The sequence below is a fragment of the Diabrotica virgifera genome, chromosome 7 (genome assembly GCF_917563875.1).
Source record: "Diabrotica virgifera virgifera chromosome 7, PGI_DIABVI_V3a".
Classification (NCBI taxonomy): Eukaryota; Metazoa; Arthropoda; class Insecta; order Coleoptera; family Chrysomelidae; genus Diabrotica; species Diabrotica virgifera.
Window position 1 is genome coordinate 230,486,695 of NC_065449.1, and position 17,521 is coordinate 230,504,215.

At 31.6% G+C, this 17,521-nt stretch overlaps 1 protein-coding gene across 4 annotated transcripts in view; it reads right to left on the reverse strand.

Moving 5' to 3' along the window:
* The window catches only part of LOC114344042 (calcium/calmodulin-dependent protein kinase type II alpha chain), a 712,828-nt gene that overhangs the window by 39,172 nt on the left and 656,135 nt on the right, over nucleotides 1-17,521 (reverse strand). For 2 of the 4 annotated variants that reach the window (XM_050655405.1, XM_050655406.1), the window contains one exon: nucleotides 11,727-11,789. The exons of the other annotated variants lie outside the window; for them this stretch is intronic. In XM_050655405.1, coding sequence (XP_050511362.1) covers nucleotides 11,727-11,789 — 63 coding nt within the window. The remainder of the gene's footprint in view (nucleotides 1-11,726; nucleotides 11,790-17,521) is intronic. 4 annotated transcript variants of the gene reach the window in all.

Genomic DNA, 17,521 nt, shown 5'->3' on the forward strand with positions numbered 1-17,521 from the left:
CCTTTTCCCTTTTTGTTTCTTTAATTTTGCAATTGCTTATGAGAATAAAACTAGTGCGATAAAACAAATCTTTATTTGATTTTTAATATGAAGCTTTGTGGATTTGTGAGCTTTGGTAAAGGAAGTCGTGGTGTGTTGATAAAAGAGCTTTGAGGATATTTGAGATTTGCTAAAAGAAGTACTGGTGCTCCGAATACAGAATAAAAATACAGAATAACTGCTCAAAAAATATTTCTTTACTGTTATTATGAAAAACAAACGAACGAAAAAGTTATTCTATCCTATCTCGGATTAACCTAGCCTACTAGTCCAGGTTATAAGGCCGCTCATCTAGGAAAATGTTTCTGATTTGGTTTCTTTGCGGATTCCTGTTAATGTCAACTATAAACAAATCTGAAGGGTACAGTGCGAAGTTTTTAGACAGAAATTGTTTAAACAATTTTTTTTAAAACAAATTCCAAAACTTACCTTTTTTGCCTCGCGGATGCCCGTGTAACATTTTTTGGATCATTTTAAACAAAAAAGATGTCACTTTTCTCATAAAAGATGATCGAGTTAAAAGCGATTTAAAGCCTGAGAAATGCGAAAATACTCATTTTCTAGGCATGAAAACTCATATGTAAATTATTATTTTTGAGACTGGAGTGCCTAAATTGAAGTTTAAATAGTCAATTTCAAGATTCTAAAGAGAAATCGGGGATTATTTCAATTTAGACCGTTTTCTAATTGTTAATTATATGGGTACACTAGATTCTTAAGCCTCCTTAAGTGTATTTCTGTCACACTTATACATATTATACGTACTTACGAAAAATTCCCAAAAAATACTTGACATTTATTAAAATTTTGTAATTTATTATTAACACAGTTTTTTAAATAATTTATTTATTAATTAAATTAATTATTGCCAATGTGTTAATTAAATACGCCAATCGTCACAATATAATAACCGTATTGTTTTTTCTTTTATGTATTGTTACTCTTTTTTAAATGTTATCGATACAAAATAAATTAATATTCTAGTTATTTAAAAAAATTAATAATCAATTACGAAATTTTAATAAATTATGTCAAGTATTAAATTAGTAAACTGACAATAATTAATTTAATAAATAAATTATTAAAAAACTATTTGAATAATAAACTACAAAATTTTATTAAATGTTAAGTAGGTATACGTTGGGAATTTTTGGCGTAAGTGCGTACATATAATATGTATATGTATATTATGTGCGATAGTAATGCGCCATATAGTGGGGGCTTAAAAATCGAGTGGATGCGCATAATTAACAATTAAAAACAACGGTATAAATTGAAATAAGCCTCGATTACTCTTTACAATCTATAAATTGAATATTTAAACTTAAATTTAGGCACTAAAAAACTACAAGGGACATTTTTTGTTTAAAATGCCAAAAAACCTAAAAAAATGTTTCCCGGAGCAGAAAAAGATGAGTTTTGGAATTTTTTTCAAAAAATTGCATAAAAATTTCTGCCCAAAAATTTCGCCCGTTTAGATTTGTAAAGGGGACATTTTTGAACAGGAATCCACAAAGAAACCGAATCAAAAAATTATTCATATGGGAACGGCGTCACAACCTGGACCATACCTTTATTATTATTTTATTTGTAATAATTTTCTCGTGGTATTTTATTAATTTTATTTGTAATTATTTTCTCAGTATTTTATTTATCTTTGTAATAACTTTTTGAAATACAGATTAAACTCTTTCAAGCGAAAATCATTAAAGCCTTTCAAATATTCCACTCACATTAAGCTAATTAAGTTTTTTTGCTCATTTCGTTAAACATTTTGTAAAGGGGTAGTACTGAATAGCAAGTATTAAGTATTAGGATTCCGTGGGGATCCCTAAATAATGAACTCAATTATAAAATTATCTGAAGGCGTAACATTAAAGATCGTTAATTTTTCAACCAATTCCAGAGGTTCTCAACAGTTACCTCCAGTCTCAAAAGAATCGTCCAAACTGGCTTTTTATTTTTTTGTCCACACTAAAATAAAAAAAATGAGTTGTTCATTTTATGTGAACGGTGTTGACACTTGCTTTTTACGAAGTTTTGCTATCAAATTTAATATTACCTAATAATCAAGAAAGACCCAGCCGAATACTCTGAAAAAGTAAATGTAGAGTCTCAGGAGGATCAGGCTTAAAAATAACTGGTTTAGACCAGATTCTAATGTTCAGAAGAACATTTTGAGACAAATCTCGCAGAAAAAAGAGGAAATATAAATGAGATTTAGTAGAAAAATGTGAGATAATAGAACCCTGAGAAGAAAAAAAAAAAAAGAAGTTAAAAACATTACTTTGAAATCAACAAAAATTTCAATATATAGAGCAGTAGTAAAACAAATATTACATATTATGAATCTGAATGTTGGAAAATGTTAGTTAAAAACAAAATAAAAGTAGATACTATAGAAATGGATTTTATCATAAGAACTTGCAGAGTATGCAAAATAGAATATGTGCCTAATGAAGAAGTAAAGCTCACTGCTCTTTAATATAATAATGGACGAAATAATAGAAGCAGTATGTAAAGGTCATGGTTACAGAATGGGGAATAGAGAAATCCAAATATTATGTTATGCAGACGACGCCGCATTAATCGCCGAGACAGAAGACGATCTCCAAAGATTAACACACATATTCAATACAACAGCCAAGAAATACAATACAATATAATAATGCCACCAGAAAAAACCAAATGTATGACAACATGTAAAATCGAAATTGACGGGAAAATAATAAAGCAGGAAGCACTAGATATCTGGGTATAGATATAACTAGTTACGGAGATGTTGAAGAAAAAGTACGACAACAAAGCTTAAAAGCAAGTAAAGCGGTGGGATCTCTTAATGACACAATCTGGAAGAACAAACATCTAAGACAAGACACAAAAGCAAGAATCTATAAAGCAGCAATTAGACCTATATTGACATACATGGCGGAGATAAGACCTGACACATCTAAAACGAGACGACTACTAGAAAGAACAGAGATGAAAATACTTCGACGAGTATCAGAGAAAAGTCTGTTGGATAGGGACAGAAGCGAAAACATAAGATCATGCAATGTAGAAGACATAAATGGATGGGTGGCAAAACCGAAACAGGAGTGGAACGAACACATTAGTAGAATGACAGAGGATACGATAGTACGAATAGCACGAGATAAGTCACCAAATGGACGAAGAAGTATTGATAGACCAAGAAAAAGATGGCGCGATAATTTAAAAAAATTAGGAGGTTAATAATAAAGAAGAAACAGGCTTTAAAGCCTACATATAAGAAGGAGGAGGAGGTAGAAGTAAAGTAAGTAAGTTCCTGTAACCTTCTGGCTAAGGACTAGCGGTAGGGTTTTCAGGCCGCACAAGCGTCCTTAACATGACAACGACTATATAGTCGGAACCGACGCGACGGCTTTCGTGTCTTCCGAAGCACGTTGGCGGCTTAGTTAAATTAGAAATTGAAAAATTTGTTAGTGCCGGACTTCGAACCTGGGTCCTGCAGCTTGTTAAGCCAGTACTTTCTTTCAGTTTGCCCAAACAGTACTTACAAGTACAATCATATATAAATGAACGGCATTTTAGAATCACGCAGAAGACTGTTTTTCAGACTGAAGACTATTTTTCAGACTTAAAAAATTGAGTGTTCCACAAGACAGTGTCCTAAGTTCGGTCCTATACCTACTACACACAACATAGTTGCCACTATTGCTGATGATGCTACTATCCAAGCATATAACAATAATACATAGATTCCAGAACAAAATACCCGACCAATAGTGATCTCCATAAGGACCTAGGAATGGAAACTGTGGATATTATCATCAAGAAGATGACAGGAAGTCACCAGCAACAACTTTTTAGTCACGAGAATATTGAGGCAATTAAGCTCCTTGATACTATTGGGCAACCTATAGGATTGAAAAGGACAAAGCTTTTTGAACTGGTTTGAGTGATAGTGAAACGCAGAGCATACTGCTTGTGCGCGTGTGCATGTTTGAAAAGTGCACTATCTTGTTAGTTTAGATAAGAGATGTTATAGGGCAGCAGTGTTCAAACGGTCGATCGCGATCGACCGGTTGATCGCCAAAGTTTTTGAAGTCGATCGCGATTCACGGAAAAATTACACATGAAAAAGGTGGAGACTGCGCTAACTTGTAGATGATATGAAGTGCCATGCGCTTCATCCAAGTAAAATTAAAATGAAAAACATCTTTAATTACAACTCTCTGTAGTTACAACGTTTTATCAAACAGAAATGTGAAATAAAATTTTTATTTTCAATTTTTTTTTACTAGCAGTCGATCGCTGGACGCTTTCAGTTTATGTGGTAAATTAGATCCCATGAAGTCTGAGCACCACTGCTATAGGGTAAGCTCTTACTTTTAAGGGACAATAGTAAATTAGGTTAAATTAAAATTAATCATTGGTCATTTATGATCAGATTGTAATTATGGTAATAGGTAATTAGGTAATGATCATCGTACTGATGGGAATAAAAAATGATGACACACGCGAGATGGTAGTATAATAAAAACTGATATTTATTCAATGTATAGAAACATTTAATTAAAAATAAATGAATTGGTTTTCGATCGAATACATTTTTTATTCGGGTTAAACATTTTCATATTCACATTTGTTCTATAACTGATAAGGAATTTGTTGAATATTTCTCTAATTGCCGACCCATGGCAATTAATGTTAATATCCAAATAATATCGACATATTATGTCGACTAATTGGAAGGTTTAGTTGGAATTGGAAAGAGAGAATTGGCATTTGATAATAATTATTTTACATTTATCCTTCGAATCAAATAAAGTATCGTTACACTAATCGGACAAATAAATTCGTAGTAATCGAAAATAATCGGTTATGGTGATGTTGAAGGTATTTATTCGGAATGGCTTCGAAATTCCCTAGAAATCAAATGTAGGCTAGAAAAAGCAAGATGTCATGATTGATCAATACCCATAAAAATCAGGATACTAATGATGTTTTACCTTTCCTATACTGTTGTACGGAGTTGAGTCGTGGACTCTCACAGACGCCACCTGCAAGAAAATTGAGGTTTTCGAAATGTAGCTTTATCGTCGAATCCTTAGGATATATTATACCGATCAAGAAGAAGAAGAAACTTCGAAATTGAATGATCAGGCTGGGATGTTTAAATCGAATAAATAGAATTTACTATGTAATATGGAGTATAATCAAAAATATGGGTGTACCTAGTTAACTTAATAAGAAATCTGTATGCTACAAAGTCAGTCAAAGTAAACGGAATATATTCAAATACGCTCAAAACAAAGAAAAAACCTAGACAGGACTGCATACTATCAACATTATTACACAACATTTCTGAATATATAATGGGGAAAGTAGTAGACAAATGGAATGAAAGAATTATTATAGGAGACAATAATTCAGTAACCTGCGATACGCAGGTGACGCTTCAACTAGCAGCGAATAAATACGAATAATCGTAGACAGAGCAAATAATAATCTACTGCAAATTCACCAAGTGGCGAATTTCGAAGTAGTAAATAGATTTGTATACTTGGGTTCTATGATAACCAACAACTATTGTGATTGCTCCTCAGAAATCAAGCATAGACTAACAATGGTCCAAACTGCAACAGCTAAATTAATTAAAATATGGAAAAGCCCAACAATAATAAGGAATACTAAGCTCATGTTCGTCAATGCCCGTTTTTTCATATTGCTATATACGCAGCTGAAACATGGACCCCCAAAAAAGGTCGTAAGTAGTGTAAATAGTCTAAGAGCTAGTGAACCTTCCGAGTAACGGTCGTCCTCTAAGGCTAGAAATTTGTATAGTGATAATTCATGGTACACCAAGGCTAAAAACCATGACCTGGCAGGCATCAGCCCTGCACGTGTATCTACCAGGTGAATCGAAAAGTGCATAGTTTAGGGAAAAAATAAAGTTTCTCCTGTAAAGTTTAAATTTAAGTATGTGTTTGAGTAAGTCATTTAGAAGAAATGTGTACAATGACAGGCGATTCTGAACAGCATAAGACCTTGCCAGGCGAGGGGAAATATTAGGGTTTTTTCCTAAAATTATTTTTTTTTTGCATCGAACCAAGTTTTTTTAGGTTTTTTGAATCATTTCAAACAGAAAAGGTCTTTAGTGACTTTTCTCTTAGGTTAATAGTTTTTGACATATAAGCGAGTAAAAATTTAAATATTACGAAATCGGCCATTTTTAACCCTGAATCTGACATTTTTTGCAAAAGATTTTGCAAAGAGTTTTTTGCAATACAATATAGAAAATCCCTTTGTTTTTTAGTTCCTAATCAAGCGGGCGAGACAATGTAGTATAAGTGAGGACGTTTGAGTTTGCATAAATTCATTATCTCGAGAATGGGAAAATTTGAAGAGAAATCCTCAGACAGGTAGATTTTTATTTTTAAATTAGGACTTTTTGGCGTATATATAATACTAGTGACGTTATCTATCTGGGCGTGATGACGTAATCGATGATTTTTCTAAATGAGAGTAGGGGTTGTGTGATAGCTCATTTGAAAGGTTATTTAATTCTCTATTCTGTAGTATAAACATTAACATCATTATTTATACAGGGTATACAAAAAAAATTTCTTTTTGTCTCAATTAATTTAATTCAAAAAAAAGATTTTGCACACCCTGTATAAATAATTATGTTAACGTTAAAAAAAAATCATTGATTACGTCATCACGCCCAGATGGATGACGTCACTAGTATTATATATATATATGCCAAAAAGTCCTAATTTAAAAATAAACATCGACCTGTTTGAGGATTTCTCTTCAAATTTGCCCATTCTCGAGATAATGAATTTATGCAAACTCAAACGTCCTCACTTATACTACAGTGTCGCGCCCGCTTGATTAGCAATTAAAAAACAAAGGAGTTTTCGACATTGTATTGCAAAAACTATTCGGGATTACATCAATCGATGTTTAAAGAATATCTACCTACCTTCGCAACATTGAAATTTTCAGTTAAATGTCCTATTGAGGGTTAAAAATGACCGATTTCGCAATTTTTTAAATTTTTACTCGCTTATATGTCAAAAACTATTAACCTAAGAAAAAGTCACTAAAGACCTTTTCTGTTTGGAATGATTCAAAAAGCCTAAAAGGTCTTATGCTGACCTCGAAGATCTCGAAAGTAGGATTGAAACCTTCGAAATGTGGGTCTATAGAAGAATTCTAACTACGTAACTTTAAAAGGAATGAAAAACTTATTTCTGAGAAATTATTTTTGTTTTTAAGATCTAATTATTACCGATAAATTTTTTTAGTATTTCAATAAATTTTTAAATGAAAACCACAACCTCTTTATGGAATATGTTTGAATTTGTAAATACAATCTTGACATTTTGACATATTGACGTTTTGACATCTACAGTGCGTCCATAAAGTAACGCATAAATTCATTATTTCGTAAACCGGTGATATTAAGGAAAAATCCCGAAACAGGTCGATTTTTATTTTTAAATTCCAATTTTTTTTCATATTTATCATACTCGTGACGTCATCCATCTGGGCATGATGTCGCAATCGACGATTTTTTTAAATGAGAATAGGGGTCATGTGATAGATCATTTGAAAGGGTATTCAATTCTCTATTCACTAATATAAACATTAACATATTTATTTATACAAGGTGTTCAAAAAAACATTATTTTAATTAAAATAATTGAGACAAAAAGAAGAATATATGTAATTTATTTAATTCAAAATACGTTTCACTGTTGTCAGAAAACAGGAAAAAAATGTTTATTTGACAAATAAATATTGTTTTTCGGTTAAATTCAATGTTAAAGTTGCCACCCACCTGTCCCTTGGCAGTTTGAACATTTCGTTTAAACGAAAATCAATGTTTATTTGTTAAATAAAATTTTTTTCTCTTTACTGACAGTAGTAAAATGCACTTTGAATTAAAATAAATTACATATTATTCTTCTTTTTGTCTCACTTATTTTAATTAAAAAAATGTTTTTTGAACACCCTGTATAAATAATTATGTTAATGTGTATATTATTGGATAGAGAATTGAATACCCTTTCAAATGAGCTATCACATGACTCCTGTTCCCCTTTACAAAAATCATCGATTACGTCATCACGCCCAGATGGATGACGTCACTAGTATGATATATATGCCAAAAAATCGTAATTTAAAAATAAAAATCGACCTGTTTCGGGATTTTTCCTTAAAGTCGCCGGTTTACGAAATAACGAATTTATGCGTTACTTTATGGACGCACTGTATTTACAGATATTCAAAAAGTTATTACCAAAAATTATTCACCAAATCATTATTCACCAAAAATGGAAATAACGTAAGGCTATATTGTCTTATTTTTCAACGATAGCTCAACAATGATTTAAAAAATATTTTCCAACGTTCAACCATTTTTTGTAACCAAAGATAGACTTTAACATTTTTACACCACGGCTTTATGTTCTTCCAGTGATGTGGGATTCTCCCTCCGACATCACTGTGTTCTTCCAAGTAATAGCTCCCTCTGTCTCATACATCAAAATGTAGCTGTTTAGTGTAGGGGCAAGGAACAAACTGCATTTTTTGAAAATGATTTGTATGTGTTAGTTCACGAATTATATTTAAGCAATTAAATTGTTTATAACAAATTCCCGTTATTCTGGGCTGATTATCGGAGAATAGGCCATTTTTGGGAAAAGTTATTTACCAGCAATTTTATTGCTGGAATCGAATTATAAGATCCTATATATTAATAATATAGGTATGCAAAGTCCTCAGATAGTGTGCTACTTTTTTTATAAACAAAATGGCGCCCGAAAATCGTGTTTTTTTCAATTATTGCTCTAGAACTCCGAAGATTTTAACTTTACAACCAAAACACTCAAATAAAAATTCACCGTGATTAAATTCTGCATAGAGACGTGTTTTTCCCGATCTGCTCCGATGAAAATTTTCCTCGGAAAATGCGGGTTTTCCCAACAAAATCTTTAATTTTCAAATAAAGTTTTAGATAAGTAATTATTTACCAATAATTAAATAATTTGGTGACTTAAAAGCCTTCTTGGTTTAGATTATAGTTACAGAAGCTGGTGAAAATTAAACGAATATTTTAGCAACAATTCAATTGTTAATTAATAATTTACGGTCGCAATAATAACCAAAATAATTATGATACACTGATCAAACTTTGAAATCTTATAAAGATAAGATGCCTATTTAACATTTTGTTGACAAAATATTATTTTTTTATTTTTTTGCATAACCTTTAAATGTTAAAAAAAAAATAGTTATAAACAAATTAACGTTTCTCAGAAAGTTTTTATTATATTATAATTTTAAAAAATAGGTAAAATGCGCATTTCAAATATCTTGAAAATGAATGCTTTAAAACTTTTTTGCAACCATTTGCAAAAAAGTTATGAAACAGCAAAGTAAACATACGATTACTACGGTGTTAATATATTTTTTTTAATTCTTTCAAAGCGTAAAAGTGAGTTTAAAGTACAAGCTAATTATTTATAAAACAATATCGATTATCAGCTTAATGGTTATATTTTAATTAAAGATTATAAATATGTATATTTTTTTTGTAATTTACACGCTCGAAAGTTGAATAATACAGTACCGTAGCTACCCGCCCACATACACAACTCGCGCGAGTTTAAGCGTGTCAGTCGCTTCGAGTGAACATTTTATCTCCGGCTCTGTATCAAGCCTACTTTCGCGCTAAAAATTACAAAAAAAGTATTTTTAATCTTTGATTAAAATATAACCATTGCACTAATTTTTGACATTCTTTGTGAGTAATTAGATTGTACCATAGACTCACTTTTAAGCTTTGAAACAATTAAAACAAATTATAAACAATGGAGCTATCGTATATTTATTTTGCTGTTTCCTAACTTTTTTGCAAATGGCTGGAAATTTTTTTTAAAGCATTCATTTTCAAGACCTATGAAATACGCATTTTAAGTACCTATTTTTTAAAATCAGAATATAATAAACAATTTCTAAGAAATGTTAATTTGTTTATAACAATTTTTTTTAAACATTTAAAGATTATGCAAAAAAATGAAAAATTTATATTTTGTCGACAAAATATTAAATAGGCATCACACCTTTATAATCTTTCTAAGTTTGATCAATGTCTCATGATTATTTTGGTTGTTATTGCGACTGTAAATTGTTAATTAACAATTGAATTGTTGCTAAAATATTCGTTTAATTTTAACTGGCTTCTGAATTTATAATCTATACCAAGAAAGCTTTTATTTCACCAAGCTATATAATTATTGATAAATAATTACTGGCCCAAAAAATTTATTTGAAAATTCGAGATTTTGTTGGGAAAACATACGTTTTCCGAGGAAAATTTTCGTCGGAGCAAATCGGAAAAAACATGCCTCTATGTAGAATTAAATTGGGGTGAATTTTTATTTGAGTATTTTTGGTGTAAAGTTAAAATCTTCGGAGTTATAGAGCAATAATTGAAAAAAATACGATTTGTCGGCGCCATTTTGTTTATAAAAAAAGTAGCACACTATCTGTGGACTTTGCATACCTATATTAATAATATATAGGATCTTATAATTCGATTAAAGCAATAAAATTGCTGATAAATAACCTTTCTTTGTACTTTACTAATTAGACCAACGTATTATAACTATTTTTTTTTTCAAAATTTAAAGATTATGCAAAAAAAAGAAAAATTTATATTTTGTCGATAAAATATTAAACAAGCATCTCATCTTTATAATCTTTATAAATTTGATCAATGTATCATGATTATTTTGGTTATTATTGCGATCGTAAATTGTTAATTAACAATTTAATTGTTGCTAAAATATTCGTTTAATTTTCACCAGCTTCTGGAATTACAATCTATACCAAGAAATCTTTTATGTCACTAAGTTATTTAATTATTGATTAATAATTACTTACCTAAAACTTTATTTGAAAATTATAGTTTTTGTTAGGAAAACCCGCATTTTCCGAGGAAAATTTTCGTCGGAGCAAATCGTGAAAAACATATCTCTATGCAGAATTTAATTGCGGTGATTTTTTATTTGGGTGTTTTTGTTGTAAAGTTAAAATCTTCGGAGTTATAGAGCAATAATTGAAAAAAAATACGATTTGTCAGCGCCATTTTGTTTATAAAAAAAGTAGCACACTATCTGCGGACTTTGCATACCTATATTATTAATATATAGGATCTTATAATTCGATTCCAGCAATAAAATTGCTGGTAAATAACTTTTCCATGAATTTTGCTAATTAGCCCAGAGTATAGTTCACGAATTATATTTAAGCAATTAAATTGTTTATAACAAATTCCCGTCATTTCCGACGCAAAAGAAAGTTTGAAATTCGAATTCAGCGAGTTAAATTCCATAAGAATACACTTCGATACTTCCTGGACTTTGATTGGCCACGAAATAGCCCTCGCCCCTCGCCCTAGCCTAATAGACCTAGGTACATATATCACAGTTTTACCAGCTCTCGGCTAGAGAAACCGAGAGTTTAACTTTAAAATATACATGTCAACGTTCATGGACACTTCTTCTATGCATTTGTTGGGTTCCCGATTTTTTCACGAACAATTACAAACAAACTTGATCGCAATGAAAATTATAAACAAAACAAATAACTTACTTAACAGTAGAATTCAATGTAAAATATCATACCTGATGTTTGTGAGTTTGTGGATAGTTGAGTGTACGGCTTATCAGGGCACACAATCCGAATCTCTATAATAAAATGGCAAACAAGCATTGTTAGTTTGATTTTAAGCAGAACATGCAAAACCGTTTTTCAGTCAGATTGCTTTGTGGTTGGTTAGTTTTCATAGAAAAAACGATTTCGTGACTTATAACGTACCTGCGGATATTAAATTCATAATGTTTCCTTGTGATTTAATTAAGGAAAGAAAAGCGCGAAAAGAAACTTTTCACTAGTGTAAGATTGTTGTTATGTATTTCTATAATCTAAGAACATTGCATGCTGTGTAAAACCAGGTGTTCTTTAGTACAGTGATAAGCGCGCTAATAACCGGCAAAATACCGCAAAAGAAAACATAATACGTTGTGAAATAAAAAGAGATGTAACTAGTAGCGGTGGGAAATTATCAATAGAAACCTATACATTTTCATTATATTGATAGTTTTCCACCTTTATACGTATCGGAGGAGAACCATAAGAAAAAATCGCACCGCTCATTATTAACATGAATCAAACCAAATAATGGAGAAAAGAGTGCTGGTTCGTTACCAAATTTTGGCGTTTATTATAACTATTTTTATTTTATTGAACGCGATGCGCAAAAGGTCTGAACTATTTGTTTGAAACTTATATTTTTCGAAGTTCCAATGTACTTTTTTGTTATTCCAAGTGGGCCGGAAATTGTTATTAACAAAAAATGACATATAAAAAATCAATTTCCCGAATCCTTCGAATTTTTTAGGTGTATCTCATCAAAATAAACACTTTTTCTTTCTTGGCAATTCTTCGAAAAATGCTCCATTTTCAAAATATTTACATTTTTTTGCTGAAAAATGCCTTGACTAGTGATTTTTGGAATTTTTTTTCTCTAAAAGCTACTGAATGAATTGAAATCCTATAAAAAGCTTCATAATCTTTAAACCTCAAAGTACACGTAAGAATATTTTGAAAAGGATAAGTGGTCACTACCTTACTTAAAACATAGTTTTAATTCAACAAAGATTTCTACGCGCCGTGCTACTGTATCGCCGCAACCGCTGTACACAACCGCGGTAAACTGCTCGAAAAAATATTCGAATCATTTGGGTCCTTGTTTTCAGAGAGAAACCATTTATTCTTATCAAAATATTCCTACTTGTACTTTAAGGTTTACAGATTATAAAGCTTTTTGTAGAATTTCAATTCATTTAGTAGTTTTTTTAGAGAAAATGTTCCAAATATTTCTAATTATTAAGGTATTTTTTCAATAGAAAATTGCAAATAACTCGAAAAGGCCATCACACAAATGCCACTTGCCATAATCTATTCAACATTTGAACCAGTCAATTTGGGCTCAAATGGTACCTCGAGCAGAATACATGGGATATTCTGTACATCCCTGTTCAAGTTCTCGAATTTAATCTATGTTTCCGTGACGGATCAATTTTAAAGGGTTTTTACCCATATATTTTTGTATTTTGGTGGTTAGCATGTCAGCATCGTGTCAGCACTGATGATGATCGGTCATCCGATCGAAAACTAGTTCTGTGATGTAGCCCCTTTTTAGGGAATTTTAACAAATATACCTTTTATAAAGGATTTTACTTGTTTTTTGAAAAGGAAGCATTTTTAGAAAAAATATCTAGAGAGAAAAAGTGTTTATTTCGGTGATATATTATGTACACCTAAAATCAGTTTATTCGAAGTGATTCGGGAAATTTTTGTTATAAGTTATTTGTTAATAACAATTTCCGACTCACATTGAAAAATAAATTTGTAAAATTATTGTCTGTTACTTTTAGTTTTTAATAACATGTTTTATTTGAAATTTAAAAAAAATTAAATTATGACTTGTAATCGCGAAACATAACTTGTCATAACAACATATTAACGTTGTCGGACTAAAGAAACGAGGCTGTAAAGGACCCCGCAGAAACATTATGGGAAATAGCTCTCTGTCAAATGCTCTGAAACTTTGGGTTCTGATAGTCCTTGATGTGTAGAATAAAAGACTCGATGGGCGCATAGCTCCAAAAAATCATGGTTTTAAGATATAAGCCTCTGAAGTTATAGGTACAGTGAGCACGTTTGAGTTGGAAAAATTCATTTTCTCGAGAATGGGCGACTCTGGAGATAAATTACCGATCAGGTTGATTTTTATTTTTAAATTATACTTTTTTGGTATACATATCATACTAGTGACGTCATCCATTTGAGCGTGATGACGCAATCGATGATTTTTTTAAATAGCAATGATTTTTAAATAGATTTTTTTAGAATAGTGGTCGTGTGATAGTTCATTTGAAAAGTTATTCAATTCTCTATTCACTAATATAAACATTAATATAATTATTTATACAGGGTGTCCAAAAATGTTTTTGAATTAAATTAATTGAGACAAAAAGAAGAACGTATATAATTTATTTAATTCGAAATACATTTTACTGCTGTAAGAAAACAGAAAAAAATGTTAATTTGAAAAATAAACATTGCTTTTCGCTTAAATTAAATGTTTAAACTGCTAAGAGGCAGGTGGGTGGTAGCTTTAGTATTGAATTTAAGCGAAAAACATTTTTTCCTGTTTTCGGACAACAGTAAAATGTATTTCGAATTAAATAAATTATATATCTACATTCTTCTTTTTGTCTCAATTAATTTAATTCAAAATTTTTTTTTTGATATCTTGTATACATAATTATGTTAATGTTTATATTATTGAATAGAGAATTGAATAACCTTTCAAATGAGCTATCACACGACCCCTATTCTTACTGAAAAATCATCGATTGCGTCATCACGCCCAGTGGATGACATCACTAGTATGATATATGCCAACAAATCAGTGGCGTGCGGTGACTTTTTCGGAAGGGGAAGCGATTCAATAAGAATATAAAAATATTTTCTTAAGGGTCGAGCCACTTCCCACCTGATAACACTCTGATGCGCTATAGGGGCTCTCTATCAGCAAAGTGCTTATGTGAGACGTCCTAGGTACAAGGATTTACACACTAAATCCTACCCCGATCAATGCGTGAGGCACTCTACTCCCGCTATTTCTAGTGACTAGTGACCTATCATTGATCTATATTGCTAGCTCGGGCCTTGAGTCCTCGCGCCGGGCTTTGTTTCCTAAAGAAGAGTTCTATTTAAAAAAAATTATATTCCGAGGCATTTTCCACAACACACAACTTTCAACAATATGACACTTATTTATACTTAAGGTCTATTCTCCTATCAACTTCTGATAATTGTTGAATGCAGTCTTTTTCAATGGATAATAGGGCTAAATTTCGCTTGTTGAATTTCTTTTAAACTCTTAATTTGAAACTTTTAATGCATTTTAATAATGAAAAACTTCGTTCAACTGATGCAGTTGTGGCTGGGATAGTTAGTACCTACTACTTCACACAACTTGACCACTTCACACAGTGACTTGTTCAAACCAGTAGTTATAAAGAAATACCCAGATTTCTGGGTATTTCTTTATCACTAATGTCAGTTGTTTCATAAACGACACTTAACTGAGAATTCAAAGCTGAGATATCAAAAGATTTTCATTATTTAATCGTAGTGAAATAAATGGGTGAAGTCGAGTTCGCTCCGCTTCGTTCAGGTATATTTTAGAAGGGTACGAATTGGCTCCCGCATGAATGCGGGTAGGCTCTCATATAATCGCGGAAACATTAGACATTGTTGCCAAATCGTGTAAAATTTATACTGCTTAGGAAATTTACATAGTGATATAGACTTTTTATAGGAAAATTATACTTTTAGACAAATACTTTTAGAGTTTGTTTTAGTTCAACATTGGCATATGTGGCAATTTTAACACAAATTATCGGTGTCGGGTATGCGCTCGACCGTTTTGCGCTCTTACCTGAAATCGGCCGGTTTGCGCTCTACACTCTAATACCCGAAAGTTAAGTTAGGACCGAAGGGTTAGGTCTTCCTCCTTTCCCATAGATATTTCTAGGAAGGTACCTGTTTCTAACAAAAAGAGAAAATTTGAAAGAAGTGACAACGCTGGGTGATATTTTCGACATGTTTAGGTAAAATAAATTTTGTCTATGGGAGCCAATTCGGACTCTACCTTTTTTAGTTCAGGTAAAATTCTTACCATTGGGAGCGAACTCGACCCCGTCCAAATAAATTCCTCTGTGGGAAATTTTGATGAATTATAATTAGAAATATTAAGATTATATATAATTCTACAAATTTTAAATCGTTAAAATTTTGATCGTTAGAATTTATTTGGTATAGAATATTATCAAAAGGTCTCTCTGTTGCCGACATTATCAATCTTCATTATTTTTCTTTCATGTTCAAACCCCATATTTTCAGTTTTATTCCAAATATTTTTAAACTGCTCTCGTTTTTTAATTATCGTATTAATAAAGTCATCAATTTGTCTTATACAAAATGCAATGTCATTTGACTTCATCTGTAAAATGTCAAATAAAAGATCAGTAAAAGGAAAAATATCTGCAAAAAATTTAAATCGAAATACATATTCTTTAAGCGAATGTACATGTACGTACCTAACCACCGCTGCAGCAGTAACAGTCGGAAGGCGCTAGGATGCGCTAGGACGAGCGCTTCCAGAGTACCAAAATTCGCGCGACTAGTGGGTTGCGGTCATTGAACCCTGACCAATTTTTAAACCGGACAACTGCATGACAAGCGGCGATTTTGAGATGCGCTTCTTTCTGTCAGGAGTGGACCGAATATGTAGTTGAATTGTGTGCATATTGATTTCGTTCGTACGCGATTAATTTTTAATATTTTTCAATGCGTATGCCTAGGTAATAATATGTAGATTACTTGGATTAGGGAAAAAATTTTGTTATTAAATAGGTATTAATTAATAATAGATATATTTTCTTATATCGAAGTAGGTATAGGGAAACGGCGCTTCCCCCGCTTCCATGGACCGCACGCCTCTGCAACAAATTATAATTTAAAAATAAAAATCGACCTGATTCGTAATTTATCTCCAGAATCGCCCGTTCTCGAGAAAATGAATTTATTCCAACTCAAACGTCCTCACTGTACCTACATAATTTCAGAGACTTATATATTAAAACCATGATTTTTGGAACTACGCGCCCATCGAGTCTTTTTTTCTACACATCAAGGACTACCAGAACTAGCGTTACCAGGTGTCCCGATTTGCGCGGGACGTCCCGATTTTCAGGGTCTGGGGACGCGTACCGATTTGTACCTGATCGGGACACTAAATGTCCCGATTTTCACCCACGAAAACCAATTTCAGGAGGACTTGCAGTGAATATTATATATATGTTAAAAACAAGGCACTCCAAAAAGCGGCAAAATCGAACGAAAAATATAATTTTAATAAAAAATAAATAATTTACTTGATCTACGATTTTTTTTTGTAATTTCGTCTGATTAATATTATTATATAGGATTAAATACAGATTATAGAAACACCTTGTAGTCCAGTAAATGAACCAGGATCAACTCCGAATTGCATAAAAATTTGGACGGCTTGCGCCGTTGGTTGCTTTTACTCGGGAGGTGACATTCGCCCCTTCTTAGGGGGGGGGGGGAACCGCGCGTTTAAAATAAGGTCTGAGATGTATAAATTGACTAATTCTTAGCAATTTTAGTTCTATAGAATTTGAACCTAGTTAATACTGTTCGAGATATTTACGATTGAAAATGTTTATTTTTTGATAAAAAAATCACGTTTTCAGGCGATTTTCACAAATATCTCAAATAGTAAGTATTTGATCGAAAAAAATATTCTTAGCAAAAATGT